The following is a 14652-nucleotide window of genomic DNA, read 5'->3' as shown; positions in this document are numbered from 1 at the left end:
GGGCTCTTTTCCATCACACCCTATTACTTCTGAGTCCTTGGTAGAGCCCTTCCTCTGGGCACTTAGATGTGGTCGGCACAGTGCCATGTGATTCACACCCTGCAGCGCCGGGGGCTGGAGTGCAGTGGAGCAGGGCGCTTCCAACCTTAGCCCATCACTTCCCTTCACCTATCACTCAGCTCAGCTTGTTCAGCTGTCCTTGCTCCCGCGTGGTCCTTTTCCCCAGCCTCTAGCCACATCTGGTCAAGGCAGAGATAGCACAATTATTTCCTAGATGCCACCGCAGTCAGAATCTGCTCTTCACCAACAGCCAAAGCTGTCAGGGCCAACAGAAGGTCACAGGGCAGAGAGGTAAAAACCTCTGGTTGACACCTGGCTTGGCCATTTGATTTATCACATGGGCGATTTTTACATCCCTTGTCTCAGGTCTGCTTTCTCCTTCAGTGAATGAGAATGAACGTGTTGACACAGGGGCTGTAATAAATGTGTGGATGCATCCTTGTCCTGGCTAGCACCACCCATCTTTCAGGGCTACTCCTTTCATGCTACTTCCTCAAACAGACCTTCCCCTGAGGTCAAATTATGTTCTTGTCCAGATTCTTCAAGTGGCTTCCTTCATTGCATTCACTGCGGTTTATAGTCATTCAATTATATCTTTTAAAAAGTAATTTTATGTATGTATTTATGGCTGTGCTGGGTCTTGGTTGCTGCGTGGGCTTTTCTCTAGTTGCGGAGAGCAGGGGGCCTACTCTCTGGTTGTTCAGTTCAGTCGCTCAGTCGTGTCCGACTCTTTGCGACCCCATGGACTGCAGCACGCCAGGCCTCCCTGTCCATCACCAACTCCCGGAGTTCACTCAAACTCACGTCCACAGAGTCGGTGATGCCAACTGTCTAGCTGTGGTGCTTCTCATTGCTGCGGCTTCTCTTGTTTCGGAGAATGGGCTCTAGAGCACTTGGACTTCAGTAGCTGTGGCTCCCGGGCTCTAGAGCACAGGCTCAGTAGCTGTGGTGCTCGGGTTTAGTTTCTCCGCAGCACGTGGGATCTTCCCGGATCAGGGATCGAACCCGTGTCTCCTACACTGGGAGGAGAATTCTTTACCACTGGGCCACCAGGAAGCCCCCAGATCTTCTCCTTACTCATTTTGATCATTTCTATCTGTATACTCAGAGATATTTTTTGCACATAGTAAATGCTGAATGAAGTTTTATTGAATAAAAACATCTTTCATCCTTAAAGTCCTGAATCTCAAGGTCAGAGAACGGAGCAATTTCTAGGGAGGGGCAGAGAGTATAGTACAGGGTGGGGTCAGAAAACCTGAAGGGCTGGGGCGACTGTTTCAGAAAATTTCAATTCTCTGCAGGGTGTCTTTGACCTGGGTAACCAATCTCTGGAAAAGACTTCTTTTTTAAAAAACAATTTTACTGATGGATTGATTTTTGGCTGTACTGGGTCTTCACTGTTGCGCAGGCTTTTCTCTCGTGATGGAGAATGTGGGCTGCTCTCTAGTTTCTCTGTACGCAGTAGCTTCTCATTGTGGTAGCTTCTCTTGTTACGGCTCTGCTGCTGCTGCTGCTAAGTCGCTTCAGTCGTGTCCGACTCTGCGATGGCAGCATATGGACTTAGTTGCTCTGTGGCGTGTGGGATCTTCCTGGACCAGGGATTGAAACCACATGTCCCGCATCGGCAGGCCGATTCTTTAACACTGAGCCACCAGGGGAAGCCCTGGAGAATAGTTTTTGATTCAAGAGAAACAACACGCTCTGCTTGGAGGCCCAGCCACCCACTGGTCCATCCTTCACAGAGAGGGGATCTGTACAAAGCACTGATCGCGGAGCACAAAACACAGAAAACCAGCTCCTCGACTGCCTCTGAAGTAAAGAAGTGGGAGGCTGGAGTGGAAAGACGAGCACTCCAGAGGGTTCTTTACTCTGATCATTCCAACTGACAAGACCAACCATACCCCAGCTGTGTATAGAGTTGTGTCGCTTCCTTCTCCGAGCCTTGGTTTCCTCATCTGTAAAATGGAGAAAATGTGTATACCTACCTCCCCATGGCTGTTGGGATAATGAGATCAAGTAAGTGAAAGCTCTATTGGTCCAGTGGTTCAGACTCATGCTCTTAGTGGTTAAGACTACGCGCTTCCAATGCTGGGGGCCCAGGCTCAATCCCTGCTCAGGGAACTAAGATCCCACATGCTGTGTGGTGCAGCCATAAACACATAAATCAAAATGAAAGCGCTATGTAAACTGCAATGTACAGTGCACTTTCTACTGTGCACTGGGAACAGGTGTGTGCGGTCAGGCTGAGCTGGGTTGGAGTTCTTGCTCTCCTGTCACTGGCAGCGTGGTCTTGGGTAAACAGGGTCCTTTTTCTCAGCCTCAGGCTCTTCATCTGTTAACTGCGACTATTCATTGTCTCCACAGTTCACAGGCCTGTTTTGAAATTAAGTAAAGATTAAACGAGATAATATAAATGTCTGGCATATAGTAGGCCCTCAGCAAACATCCTTCCCCAGCAACAGAGGCACACTCAGCCCTTAAAACCCTGGGGGTAACAAGGGGTTCTCAATCCAGAAGAAAAAACAAGCAGGTGGTGAACGAGTCCTCTCTGGTTTCTCTTCTAAGAGAGTGCCTCACTGGCCAGAGTCCAGGTTGATCACCGAGGCAGAGCACAGACAGTCAAACACTAGTCTCCCACATGGAGTTTCCAAAATATGCAAGCGCAGAGTTGCATAACCTGAGACACTTGTCTCCCTGAAGTGTTTTCCTGCAAATCTTCCCTGAAAAAGATCACGTGCTCCGGGGCTGTAGGGCAGCCTTGGGGAGGAAGAAGGGAGAAAGGGAGGGGCTTGGAGACCTTTGGGGTGGGGTGGGATTAGAAAGAGAAGGTATCACGTTTACTGAGCTCCTACTGTATGCCAGGCACTGGGGCTCCCTCGGGGCTCGCTCTGTCTGTTATCTACTTAGAACTTTGCCATAAACCTGGGAGAACAGCTTTTACCACTCCCACATTCCAAGGGAAGAAATAATAACAATAATTAATATCGCTGATGTTTACATAACACTGACTACGTATCCGGCAGTGGGACACTGCCTGGCACACATCTGATTCTCAGGACAGCCCAGCACGTGAGCGCTATTCAGACTCCCATTTCACAGAGGAGGACAGTGAGACTCAGAGAGATAAAGTAACTTCCCCAAGGTCACCCAGCTAGACAGCAGGAGACCTAGTATTCAAAGACTACCAGAGTTCCCAGGTCCACAGACCTCTGGGAGGGCATTTCCCAAAGGACTGACAGAGGTGGAGCTGGAAAGTGGATCCCAGCAGGAGTTGTCCTTGGGTGCCCACAGTGGGAGCCCAGTGTGGGAGTGACATCAATGACCAAGTGACCAGAGGCTGTCTCTTCCTCTGGGCCCAGAGGACAGTTTGTTCCAGCTTGTGGCTATTTGTCATTCTGCCTCTGACCTAAAAGTTTAACATTTCATTCATAAGTTTGGACACTACAAACTTGGCAGTGTGGGAAAGGTCCTTGGAGATCAGCTATTTTAGTCCATATTACAGACTCAGGGGAGGGAGGGGGGACAAAAAAAACCCCCTGAGGCCCAAAGGGAGCTGTGGATAAGGCAAGGTCACAGCGTAATTTTCTGTTAGCAGGAGAATTAGTTTGAGGTCAATGACAGATCATCTCGTTGTGTAATAATCAAATGTGGGTGTACCTCTGAATCACCCGGGGAGCGCTTAGAGGTTTCTACATTCCCCTTCTGGAGATTCAGACTTCGGTTGGCAGCAAGGCTTGGGGATCTGACTGTATCCCTCAGGTGACTCAGATGGCACAGGGCCATGGACTGTGTTTGGAAGTTGGAGTCCAACGCCCCACTTTGATTTGACAGTTTGGGATACTAAGACTCAGCATGGGACTTGCCCAATGTCACGTAGCAAGTGAGCAGGGCCTTTGCACCGGCTTTGTGGTCTGAACCCAAAGCTCGTTCTCCTTTTCCATGCCACCTATAGTCAAATTCTCAAAGTGGGCCAGGAAGCCTGGCCAAGAGTATGACTGTGGTTTTCCCCAGCTCTTGGTTTCCTTCTCGCACCCAAATTACGACTTGGGATGGTGCCCATTTCCGGGGCCTGGAGAGGGAGGGATTCAAGAGCTGAGATTCTACCGGGAAAAGAAAACTGCAAGAGGTTGTTCAGCAGGTCCGCGGGGGTTTCCCAATGGCGAGCTCCAGGACCCAAGGATGACTCAGACACCAGCTTCATTTTCCATTTCAGGAGAAAGGGGAGGGAACGCCTTCCCTCCATGGGAGGAGACGGAGTGGAGAAGGCCCAGTTGTCATTCGAGGGGGCCCGATTCAGGAAGAGCCACACCATCCAGCACTCAAAAGGAAGAGGAATTTGCTTACCCAAACCAAGCCGAATCTCTCAAGCATTTTTCTGGAACCTCTGCTTCAATCTCTTCTTAACCCCACACCCCAGAACCACTTAAGCCTAGGGATTCACTGCTCCTTTTCCCCCTTCCCACCGTCCCATCACATATTTCACTGTCTCCTTCCTTCCTCTCTTTTTATCTATTTATTTGCTTCATTTTGTTTTTGGTTGCACTGGGTCTTTGGTGCCGTGCATGGGCTTTCTCTACTTGCAGTGAGTGTGGGTTACTCTTCATTGAGGTGCGCAAGCTTCTTTTTAAAAATGGTGGCTTCTCTCCTGAAGCACAGGCTCTGGGGCTAGCCGGCTTCAGACTTGCGGAACACAGGCTCACTAGATGTGGCCAGTAGCTGTGGTTCACAGGCTTAGTTGCTCTGAGACACGTTGAATCTTCCCTGACGAGGTATCAAACCCGGGTCCCCTGCGTTGGCAGGCAGATTTTTATCCACTGAGCCAATAAAAAGGAAGTCCCCTTTCTTTCTCTTTTTCTTTTTTAAAAGTCTGGAATGGTATCTTGGTATTTGGAGTCAGATGTCCCGGATTTGAATCTCAGCTCAACCTCTTATGAGCTCTGACCTGGGTAGAGTCATGCCCCATCTTGGAACCTCAGTTTCCTCACCTTTAAAGTGGGGGATAATATCTACCCTCTCTGATTATATTATTACTGTTATTATTATTCTGGTCATTGTGGGATCTGAGTTCCCCAACTGGGATTGAACTCAGGCCCTTGGCAGTCAAAGTGCAGAGTCCTAACCATTGGACTGCCAGGGAATTCCCATATCTTCTCTAATTATGAAGATGAAACAAGATCACATAGATACTTAATAAACAGAAGATGTTTTCTCAGAAGCACTAGATCATGTGAGTCATTAATAGACCAGAGAGATTTGTTGAGCTGAAACAAGGTGCTTAAAAGAACTGTTGAGCTGGAAAGCACCTCAGAAATCTTTGAGCCTTAATGACTTCCAAACCGGAGTCCAAGGGAACTGTTTACAATATTTCCAAATGATAAGGGAAGTCACACGTCTACTTTTGATAGAGTCTCAAGTTTCTTTACCTCTGTCTGGAACTGGATCAACTCAAGGTGATAACATGGTTATCACATGCTGTTCAGAAGTTCTGATTGGCAAGTTACATGGGTCTTGAATGAAAAGTTTTTTTTTAAAGTGAAAATAATTAGCAGAGGGTAGATTAAATGATGGAAAACATTAATCTTGTCTAACTCCTCATTTCATAAACAGGGAAGCTGAGGTTTAAAGAAGGAAGTGACTTGCTAGTCACCCAGCTAGTATGGCAAGCTCTCAAAAACCTGAATTCTTTTCCTGGAACCAGTTACTTCCCTTCTTTCCATTCCAGAGGAGAACCTACGATCAAGAAAATCAAGGGGGTTTGGTTGGCTGAGGCAGGAGTGAAATGACTCATCAACTTGCTGTTGTCCTTTCTCTATTCCTGACTTATTCAGCAAATATTTACTGAATGTCCACACTGTTTGGACTCAGAAGAGGTTAGAGAGGAAAGAGTTATGGCGGCAGACAGCGTCAGGATCTGCTTCCAGGTATGACTTCAGAACCTGGGCCTCTTCCCCCGCCCTCACCCATTATAAATATAAATGGATATACAGATATAACTCAATATCTACATTATAAAACACCTTCTACTGTGTCTTCTAATATAGCTAAGTTGTGTCTGAGGACAAGGACGGTCTCATTTTAACATGTACAAATCTCCCTGACACTCAGTAGGGCATGAAATCAGTGCTGCGGTATTGGAAGCATCTGAATTTTAAAACAGGTTTTTTGTTTGTTTTATTTTGGCCATTTCATGTTGCATATGGGATCTTAGTTTCTGGACCAGTGATAGAACTCCTGACCCCTGCACTGGAGGCCGGGAGTTTTAACCCTGGGTGACCAGGGAAATCCCCACCTGAATTCTAACTGCCACTAACTCTGTATCTTTGAGACAGTGATGTTGCTTTCCTTCTCTGGCCCTTAGTTTTAATTATCTATAAACCAGAAACAGTGGCAAAATCATGTATGGACTTCCTGGCTGGTTCATTTCAAGTTCTCCTAGCCTTTCACCAGGAGAAAGAAGATGATGGGAGTTTGGGCTGAAAACGGAATGGACGTTATCATTTCGTTAACTCCCAAACATCTCTCCCTCGCCCTTTGCCACTCGTCAACCGTCTGCTCTCGCCGCCCTCTTTTTTTTTTTTCCCTCAACATTCTCCTCTAGAGGGCAAGCAAGCTCTACGTTCTGTTGCCATACTTCCGTTCGCCTTCACTTTTTTCTTGCGCGCATGTGCGGATTTCATTTCCGGGCTGCCCTCCTTTGTGTGGCACCACGCCTGCGCAGTCTCAGCCCCGCCTCCTCCACCCCGGAAACGCTTCTTTCCTACGCAGCCGCTACAGCCGCTGCCGCCGGTGGGCCTTTGCCTCTCTAGGCCGGTAGGGCCTCTCCTCCATGGTCCTGACTGTCAGCACCGTTTCGGTAGCCAGTCGGTGCGGCTGAGCCGCGCTCGGAAGCTTCGGATCCTCGAGACCGTAACAGGTGAGTGAACCCCACAGGAGCTCGAGGACGAGCGGGCCCCGAGCACGCTGGAACGGGCAGGGTTTCCCCTCACGCTGGGAATGGGTCTGTCCGCCCCGTCCTCCCTCCCGCTCTCGGAATGGGCTCTCCGCCTCCATCCCAGTCCCTCCTCCCTGGCGGGGCGACGTTGTCATGGTGACGGCGGGCTGGCTGAGGCCAGGCGTGTGTCCTCGCAGGTGCAGGGGCGGCCCGGGGCCCATGGCGCGGCGGCGGCGCTGACCCGGGCCCGGGCGGCGGCCGGGCTCCGGGCGCCGGCATGGCGGGCCAGTTCCGCAGCTACGTGTGGGACCCGTTGCTGATCCTGTCGCAGATCGTCCTCATGCAGACCGTCTATTACGGCTCGCTGGGCCTGTGGCTGGCGCTGGTGGACGGGCTGGTGCACAGCAGCCCCTCGCTGGACCAGGTGTTCGACGCCGAGGTAGGACCCCGGGCTGGCGTGGGCGGCGTTTCGGCCTCACCTGGTGGTCTGACACTACCAGGCTCTAGACTTGTCTGGACCACCTGATGCTGAGGAAGTGACTTCACTTCTCTAAGCCCGGGATCTCGGGTGCCAAATTGCGGCGGGGGGCGGGGGGAATGGGTAAAAGCATTCGTGGAGGTATAGTGGGAATTGCCTGGACTTTGGAGTTAGGCCTCTGTTTAAGTTACACGTACTAGCAGTGTCGCCTGGGACAAGTGTTGTCCTGTCTCTGAACCATCACTTTTCCTGTCTGCAAAATCACGAGACCGCTAGCACGGAGGCCGGGGACTGCAGTACACAGAGCCTGGCTTTGGATTCAGAAATGCTTAGTGTCCAGCCCAGGCTGAAACATACCAGCTGTGGGACTTTGGGCAAGTTGCTTCATCTTTCTGAGCCTGTTTCCTCTTCCGGAATAAAATAATCCTCAGCAAAATGTTATGAGACCCAGAGGGGCCTGGGAATAAGAAAGTGCTTTGTAAAAGTGTAACGGAGGGCAGAGAAGTGTTAGCTTCACAGAGGCAGATGTGGTATGTGGTAATAAGCACAATTCTTGGAGCCAGGAGATTTGGGATGGAATCTTTTCTCCTGTTTATCCTCTGTGTAGCCGCTGGGCAAGTTACTATCCCCAAAGAGGTAATAGTAAGCAAGTTATTATCCAAAAAAGGTAACGACAACACTAATAATAATTTTATGAGGTTATTGTGAGGATACTATGGAGTAGTGAATATGACTGTTGCATGCTGAAAGAGTGTAGCTGTTCGGTATTTGATAGTACTGTAACAATAGTGGTGGAAGCTGCGTACCCATCAGGTGCCTAGTAGAATCCTCTTAGGAGCCTCTGTCCTCCTGAGAAGGACATGTGGAAATCTGAGGCTTTGTTGAAGAGCTGTCTCATGCACACTACCTGAATTCTAGACCAGTAGTTGACAGACCTTTTGGTAAAGGGCAAGATTTTAGGTCACAGCTACTCAATTCTGCCATCACAGCACAAAAGCAGCCATGGACAATACTAAGTGAATAGATGTGACTGTGTTTCAATAAAACTTAATTTACAAAAATAAGTGCCTGGCCCCTGGGGCCATAGTTTGCTGAACACTGTTCCAACTTTTATGCTGTTTACTTACTGTATCACTTGGGGCAAGTTACTTAACTTCTTTGGGTTTTTATTCCTTCTTTGTAAAATGAGGATGGTGATCCTTTTCTGGCTACTGTGAGGGGTTGGGTGAGATACAGTGATGAATGTCTGTAAAAGCAGCTTGTTAGAAATAGGTCGCCATACAGACGAAGGGGCGTATTGGCTTCTGTGGTCCCGGTAGGATGTATATTCCTTGGAGGGGGGTCCTGGAGCCTAGGGGCTCTGCCAGTTTTCTCCTTCAGCATATTTCCATTTGTGATTTCTCCCTCAGATCCTGGGCTTTTCCACCCCTCCAGGCCGGCTCTCCACGATGTCCTTCGTCCTCAACGCCCTCACCTGGTGAGTATCACCAGTTCTCCTGTCCAGCTTTTGGGGTCTTAGCGCTGGAACTAACTTTCTAAATTCGGACCTGACACAGGCTGGCACTTGTTCCTGGGTAGAGGTAGACTGACGTGGGTGCTAGAGACCAGTTCTGGGACTGGCTCCATCATAGGATTTCTTCCACCACTGTTCTGACTTAGCTGGAAAGCTCTTATGTCATTCTGTGCATGCTGCCCGGGGACCGTGTCCCTCTCAGATCACTTCCCTGATGTGGAATGAGATGAGGGGAGGGTTGGACTGGAAGTCGGGAGAACTGGATTCTATTCTTGGCCCATGTGCCATTAGCCAAGTTCCTTCCCTTCTCTCTGGGCATCAGGTCCTCACTTGTACGCTGAGGACTTGGACTGAGAGGCGGTTTAAGCAAAGTGATTAAAGAGCTTCGGCTCTAGAGGCTGACTCACTTGGCTTTGACTCTCAACTCTACCACTAGTCTCGTGACTGTGGACAAGTTAATCTGTCTAAGCCCAGTTTCTTCACCAGTAAAATGAGGCTAATAATATTACCCACCTCATAATGGTAAGGGTTTCATGAGTTCATTCACAGGAGGTACTTAGAACTATGCCTTGCACGTTGCTGTTCTTGACCTTTCACTGGAGGTTGAAAACTGGTGGGGTGACTGTGATCTGGATTTGGCTCCCAGATATGTTCTGTTTGACTTACCCAGTTGTCAACCCATGCAGAGTGTTTAAGATCTTTTTTTCCACTTAATTGAAAATCAGGATATTTTATATTAAAAATCTAGATTTCTGGCGTCTCTTAAGTAAATGGGATGATCAACCGATTCCAGGCCAGCCTTCTAGCCTGGTGGTTTGTCTCGCTGCAGGCCCCACTTTAGATGGAACATATCTGCTTCATGGTGCCACAGTCCTCCCCAGTCTCTCGGAGCCCCTTGAGTGGCAGCTGCCCTGATTGTCATGCTCATACTTTTCCCTCCTCCCCCGCCTGACTTACTCTCAGCACTACCCGCCAGGCTGCTCTGGGCATCTGACAATGTAACCTCTGCCTCCCACTTCTCTCGCTTGCTTCTGACCCCTGTGCTGTCATCCTGTGCCCCCCACTCCCCCAGATAAGCTAATAGAAGGCCAGGACAACCCAGTGACAGCTCACTGCCGTCCTCTCCCCACAGTGCCCTGGGCTTGCTGTACTTCATCCGGCGAGGGAAGCAGTGTCTGGATTTCACGGTCACTGTCCATTTCTTTCACCTCCTGGGCTGCTGGCTCTACAGCTCCCGTTTCCCCTCGGCGCTGACCTGGTGGCTGGTCCAGGCCGTGTGCATTGCACTCATGGCTGTCATCGGGGAGTACCTATGCATGCGGTCGGAGCTCAAGGAGATCCCCCTCAACTCAGCCCCGAAGTCCAGTGTGTAGTGTCGGGTCCTTTGGATACCCTGCTGGACACTTGACCACCCCTCCAACCCCTTGGGCTGCTCGGACCGCCAGATGAGGTCCAGCCCAGGCCTGAGAGGAACCTGGGAAATGTGAAATCTTGGTTGGTGTGGGGGAGAGAGTGAGGCCCCCGTCAAGAAGGTGGGTAGCGGGGCAGGATCAGAGCTGCAAGAACCACCTCTGTCCGCGGAAGCCTTGGTGTCTGGGAGGTCGGCGTGGGCACCTCTTTCAGGGTCATAGCAGAATTGGAACCATGTCACTCTTGAGCCACCATACCTGTCACCAGCCTGTTATTTTAAAAAGGAAAAAAAAAATCAAAGATATCTGATCGGAGCGAACCACTCTTCTAGCCATCTGTCTTACCTCCTGGGACAGCCGTTACATACCTTTGCCACGTTGCCCTGACTGCGGCTGTTCAGTTGGAACCACCCTTGGTTTCTGGATCCAGAGCTACAGAAAGAGATGTAGGTGCCCAGTAAGTAGCAGTCTGCTGTCAGGCAGAGAATGGCAGGTGGAGGCATCAAGCAGAAAAAAAAAAACAAACCCCAAAACGCACAACCTGTGTTCTGCAGCACGCATGCGCGCACACACCCCTGAACCCCATGACTGTCTTCCGGTTCTCTCTACTGGGTCCCCACCCTGCTGCCAGCTTTCCCCATAGCGGGCCAGAGGACCCAGAGAAGAATCCCAGCATCGCTGCCCATCTCGTGTTTGACCTGGGGTCACGGCCTGTTCTCTAGGAATGACCAGGCACTCCTGCTCCCACAGGACCTCTGTTCTGGCAGTAATTCCGTTTTCCTGCCTTATTTGGAATCCCACAGTGGGAGGGAACTGTGAGCGCCCCAGACCCAGGGAGCCCAGCCTTCCAGCTTGAGGTGTACTTGATTGTACTGAAGGAGATAGGAATTTGCTACCAAGGTTTTTCTTTGAGGTGGAGTGTCCTCTGTGAGGGGGCTTGCAGCTGCCCTTCCTGTGTACATAAATACAGTATTTTCCACGGTTCTGCCTGCGCTTTATTTTATAATGCCATGCTTGGGACTGGGAGGGGTCAGCACAGTCAGACATTCATTAGAGCCAGGAGCTATAAAGAATTATTAGGCCGCCACCTTCTTTTTTTTTTCCCCTTGAGTCCAGGTATTCCTCCAGTTGGTTAGAATATGGAGTGCAGGGAACTCCTGTGTCCCACCCCCACCTGCAGCCTTTTCTGCTTAGCCTTGGGTGAACCGCCCTGACTCAGGATGCCTTTCCCACTTGCCAGTGATTTCTGACTGTGCCCAGTGAAACGCACCGGTCTAGACCCACTTCCTCATTGAAACCACTGCTGCTCCCCTCAGGCCCTCCGCAGCCTCCCTGAGCGAGCTGATGGAGTTCCTCTCTCAGAGTTAGGGCTATGCAGATGGGAACTTGTGCCGTCTCCCGCAGAAGCCTTTCCAGCCTCCTGGCTCCCAGCCCCGCAGGATAGGAAGTGGAGGCTGACAGGATGAAAGCTGAAGAGCGAACATGCCTGGGCAGAAGCTGGGAAAAGGCTCGGGTGAGGCACCTCAGGAACAGGGTGCCCTGGCCAAGCAGGGAGGGAGCAGGTTGTTAATGGGCCGCTAATCCTGGCTGCAGAGTCCAGGAGATGAAACCGTGCTGAGATGGCTTCCCCTGTGTTGGTGGGTTTCCCCCAGACACCAGAGACTCTACAGGCAGCTGCCTCCCTTTATTTTGAGGAAAGCCTCAGAGCCCTCACGTCACGTGGCCAGCTGTGGTGGCACACCTCTTTGGGACTTTCCCACAAGGGCTCATGACACCCCACCGCATGTCTTTGATGACGGGTCTCTGCCCCCAGAGTATCAGTTGGATCTTTTTTGGAAACTGCCAAAAGTCAGGGGAGCCAACGTGTTTTGTTTTTAAATAATACAATGACTAAACTGCGACTTTACTGAGATGTTGATGAATTCTAAAGTGGCAAAGCAGTGTCTAGAGGCAAGTTCCAGAGAGGAATACTAGCATCCACTGAGTACAAGAAATGTCCAACAGTAGACTAAGTGCTGTACGTCTCCTTGCTCATTGAATCTTCCTAGCAACCTTCAGAAATAGGTAGTATTGGGACTTTCCCTGGCAGTCCAGTGGTTAAGACTCTGCTCTCTCAGTGTAGAGGGCACAGGTTTGATCCCTGCTTGGGGAACTAGGGTCCCATATGCTGCTCGGTGCGACCAAAAATAAGGAAGAAGTAGGAAAAGCATCTGTATCTTACAGATGAGGAAACTGTAAGGAACTTGCCCAAGGTTACGTTAGGAGCTGGCAGACCAGGATTTGGGTTTCAGTAGTGAAATCAGAGAAGGCAATGGCAAGCCACTCCAGTACTCTTGCCTAGAAAATCCCATGGACGGAGGAGCCTGGTGGGCTGCAGTCCATGGGGTCGCTACGAGTCAGACATGACTGAGCGACTTCACTTTCACACATTGGAGAAGGAGGTGGCAACCCACTCCAGTGTTCTTGCCTGGAGAATCCCAGAGACGGGGGAGCCTGGTGGGCTGCCGTCTATGGGGTCACACAGAGTTGGACACGACTGAAGTGACTTTCACACTGCAGTAGCAGCAGTGAAATTATAATAAACTCATTCTGAAGACATTAATAGTCAAGAATGTTTACGTTCTTATTGGTTAAGCAATCTGTACTTTGTAATCGTACTTTCTCATCCTACTGTATTGTTGTAAATACTAAGGATGTAAAAAGCTTTGTAAGTATTACTTGTTTTCCAAGAAAAACTAATAGGCAGTACATTAAACATGGCCACAGATTTTCAAGTGAACATGAGGGTGTTGGATATGTTTTTATTTCCAAAGGATAAGGAAGAATACCTGGATCAGAAAGTTACCTCCACCCCCCACTGAGTTGGTGTAGCTCTTGACTTTGTAGGGGTGTGATGGCTAGACACTCTGTTCTTCCCGTTCACTACTCAACTCCAGCTGTTTGCAGAGAGAAATGGAAACCAGGACATAGCTGGTACTCAGACTAGTTTATGACCTGGAAGAAGGATGCTAAGGGAGAAAGGGATGTCTAACTCAGAGGATGCCTCTACCCCTTAGTTCTAGGCAGGCCTGTTCAGATCAGAGCCAAATGGGGGCCAGGATGGCACCGGGGGTGGGTGTGGTGGGAAGCTCCAGGTCCCCTTGAGTCTTATGGGAGGGACAATTAAAACAGGTTAACTTCCCCTAGAAGGTGAGTCTTACACTCTGTTCAGTCACTCCCCAGATCAGGGTAGCTTCCTCCTGGCATTCCCAGAGGGCAGTCAGCACTTAGCCCAGGGACCACAGAGCCTTAGGGGCCGGGGGAGTAGGGGCCAGTTCTGGGCCCCAAAGGGAGGGGCCTTGTGGAGGGGGAATTAAAAGCTGCTGCCTTGGAGGACGTCCCTGGTGGTTCAGTGGCTGACTCCATGCTCCCAAGGCAGGGGGCACAGGTTTGGTCCCTGGTGGAGGAACTATATCCCACATGCTGCAACAGACCTGGCTCAGCCAAATTAAAAGTACATACGTGTTTTTTTAAAAAGCTGCTGCCCTGCTTGAGGTTTTCTGTAGGAAAGTAGCAAAGGGTGATGAAACAGTACTGAGACAAGCGGGTAGAGAGAGAAAGCTGAGAGCTTTAATCCTTGTCCTGCCTGCCTGGCCAAGCCAGGGCGAATTCTAGGGGCCCGACGTTAGAAGGCTTTAGAGAGCGGCTGTGGAGTGCGTGGTTACGTCCTGGAGTCCCATTGCTAGCTGTGAGACCTTGGATAAGCTACTTAACCTTCCCTGGCTTGAACTTCGCTGGCTTTTTGTGACGGTTCAGTGAGATGTCATATGTAAAGCACTGTGCCTGATATGTAAGAAGTGATTCATGAATTTAAGCAGTTAGGATTAAGACACCATGACCTCCTCCCCATTTTACAGAGGAGACCCCTTTCTTCGGAGCCTTGGCTGTTAGATGGGGGACAGGCCTGTGCCCTTAACGTAAGTACAGCAACAAAGTATTGAGCTCCTATGTTCCATGTGCTGTAAAGTGACACGTTTCTAACTTAATCCAGTGACGTCGGCACCATTGTTTTCCCCATTTTGCAGACAGTGAAACAGGTTTAGGAATAAACAGCTTTCCTCAGCATCAAACAGCTGATAAGAAGCCAGGCCTGTCTGCCTCAGCAGCCTCGTCCCCATTTCATATTCCAATCATGTTTAAATAGTTCATGGCCCACATTGGGAGAGGGGCAGCCTCCAGGATCCAGATGCTATTTTAGCAAAAGGTTGTGAACTTGAACATA

General features: G+C 50.0%; 1 protein-coding gene across 2 annotated transcripts; it reads left to right on the top strand.

Annotated features, from left to right (window-relative positions):
* Positions 1 to 6805: 6805 nt before the first annotated feature.
* SYS1 (SYS1 golgi trafficking protein) lies at positions 6806 to 12987 on the top strand. 2 transcript variants are annotated; one of them, XM_055437782.2, is made up of 4 exons: positions 6806 to 6973; positions 7173 to 7430; positions 8879 to 8946; positions 10115 to 12987. In XM_055437782.2, exons 2-4 carry the CDS (start codon positions 7269 to 7271, stop codon positions 10353 to 10355), a joined length of 471 nt encoding a protein of 156 aa, XP_055293757.1. In that variant the 5' UTR covers positions 6806 to 6973; positions 7173 to 7268; the 3' UTR covers positions 10356 to 12987. The 2 variants fall into 2 exon arrangements, with proteins under 2 accessions (XP_055293757.1, XP_055293748.1); XM_055437773.2 differs by having other exon boundaries at positions 6807 to 6973; positions 7189 to 7430.
* Positions 12988 to 14652: the final 1665 nt, after the last annotated feature.

The sequence above is a fragment of the Moschus berezovskii genome, chromosome 15 (genome assembly GCF_049115385.1).
Source record: "Moschus berezovskii isolate FMDL1 chromosome 15, NW_MosBer_1.0, whole genome shotgun sequence".
NCBI classification, from domain to species: domain Eukaryota; kingdom Metazoa; phylum Chordata; class Mammalia; order Artiodactyla; family Moschidae; genus Moschus; species Moschus berezovskii.
Note: the sequence above shows the minus strand (reverse complement) of the source record. Positions and strands in the feature narration are given on the sequence as shown.

Excerpts from the sequence above, each read along its gene's own strand:
- SYS1 (XM_055437782.2), top strand. The coding sequence starts at position 7,269 with ATGGCGGGCCAGTTCCGCAGCTACGTGTGGGACCCGTTGCTGATCCTG. Across the intron at positions 7,431-8,878 it reads ACCAGGTGTTCGACGCCGAG|ATCCTGGGCTTTTCCACCCC; the intron begins GTAGGACCCCGG and ends TTTCTCCCTCAG. Across the intron at positions 8,947-10,114 it reads GTCCTCAACGCCCTCACCTG|TGCCCTGGGCTTGCTGTACT; the intron begins GTGAGTATCACC and ends CTCTCCCCACAG.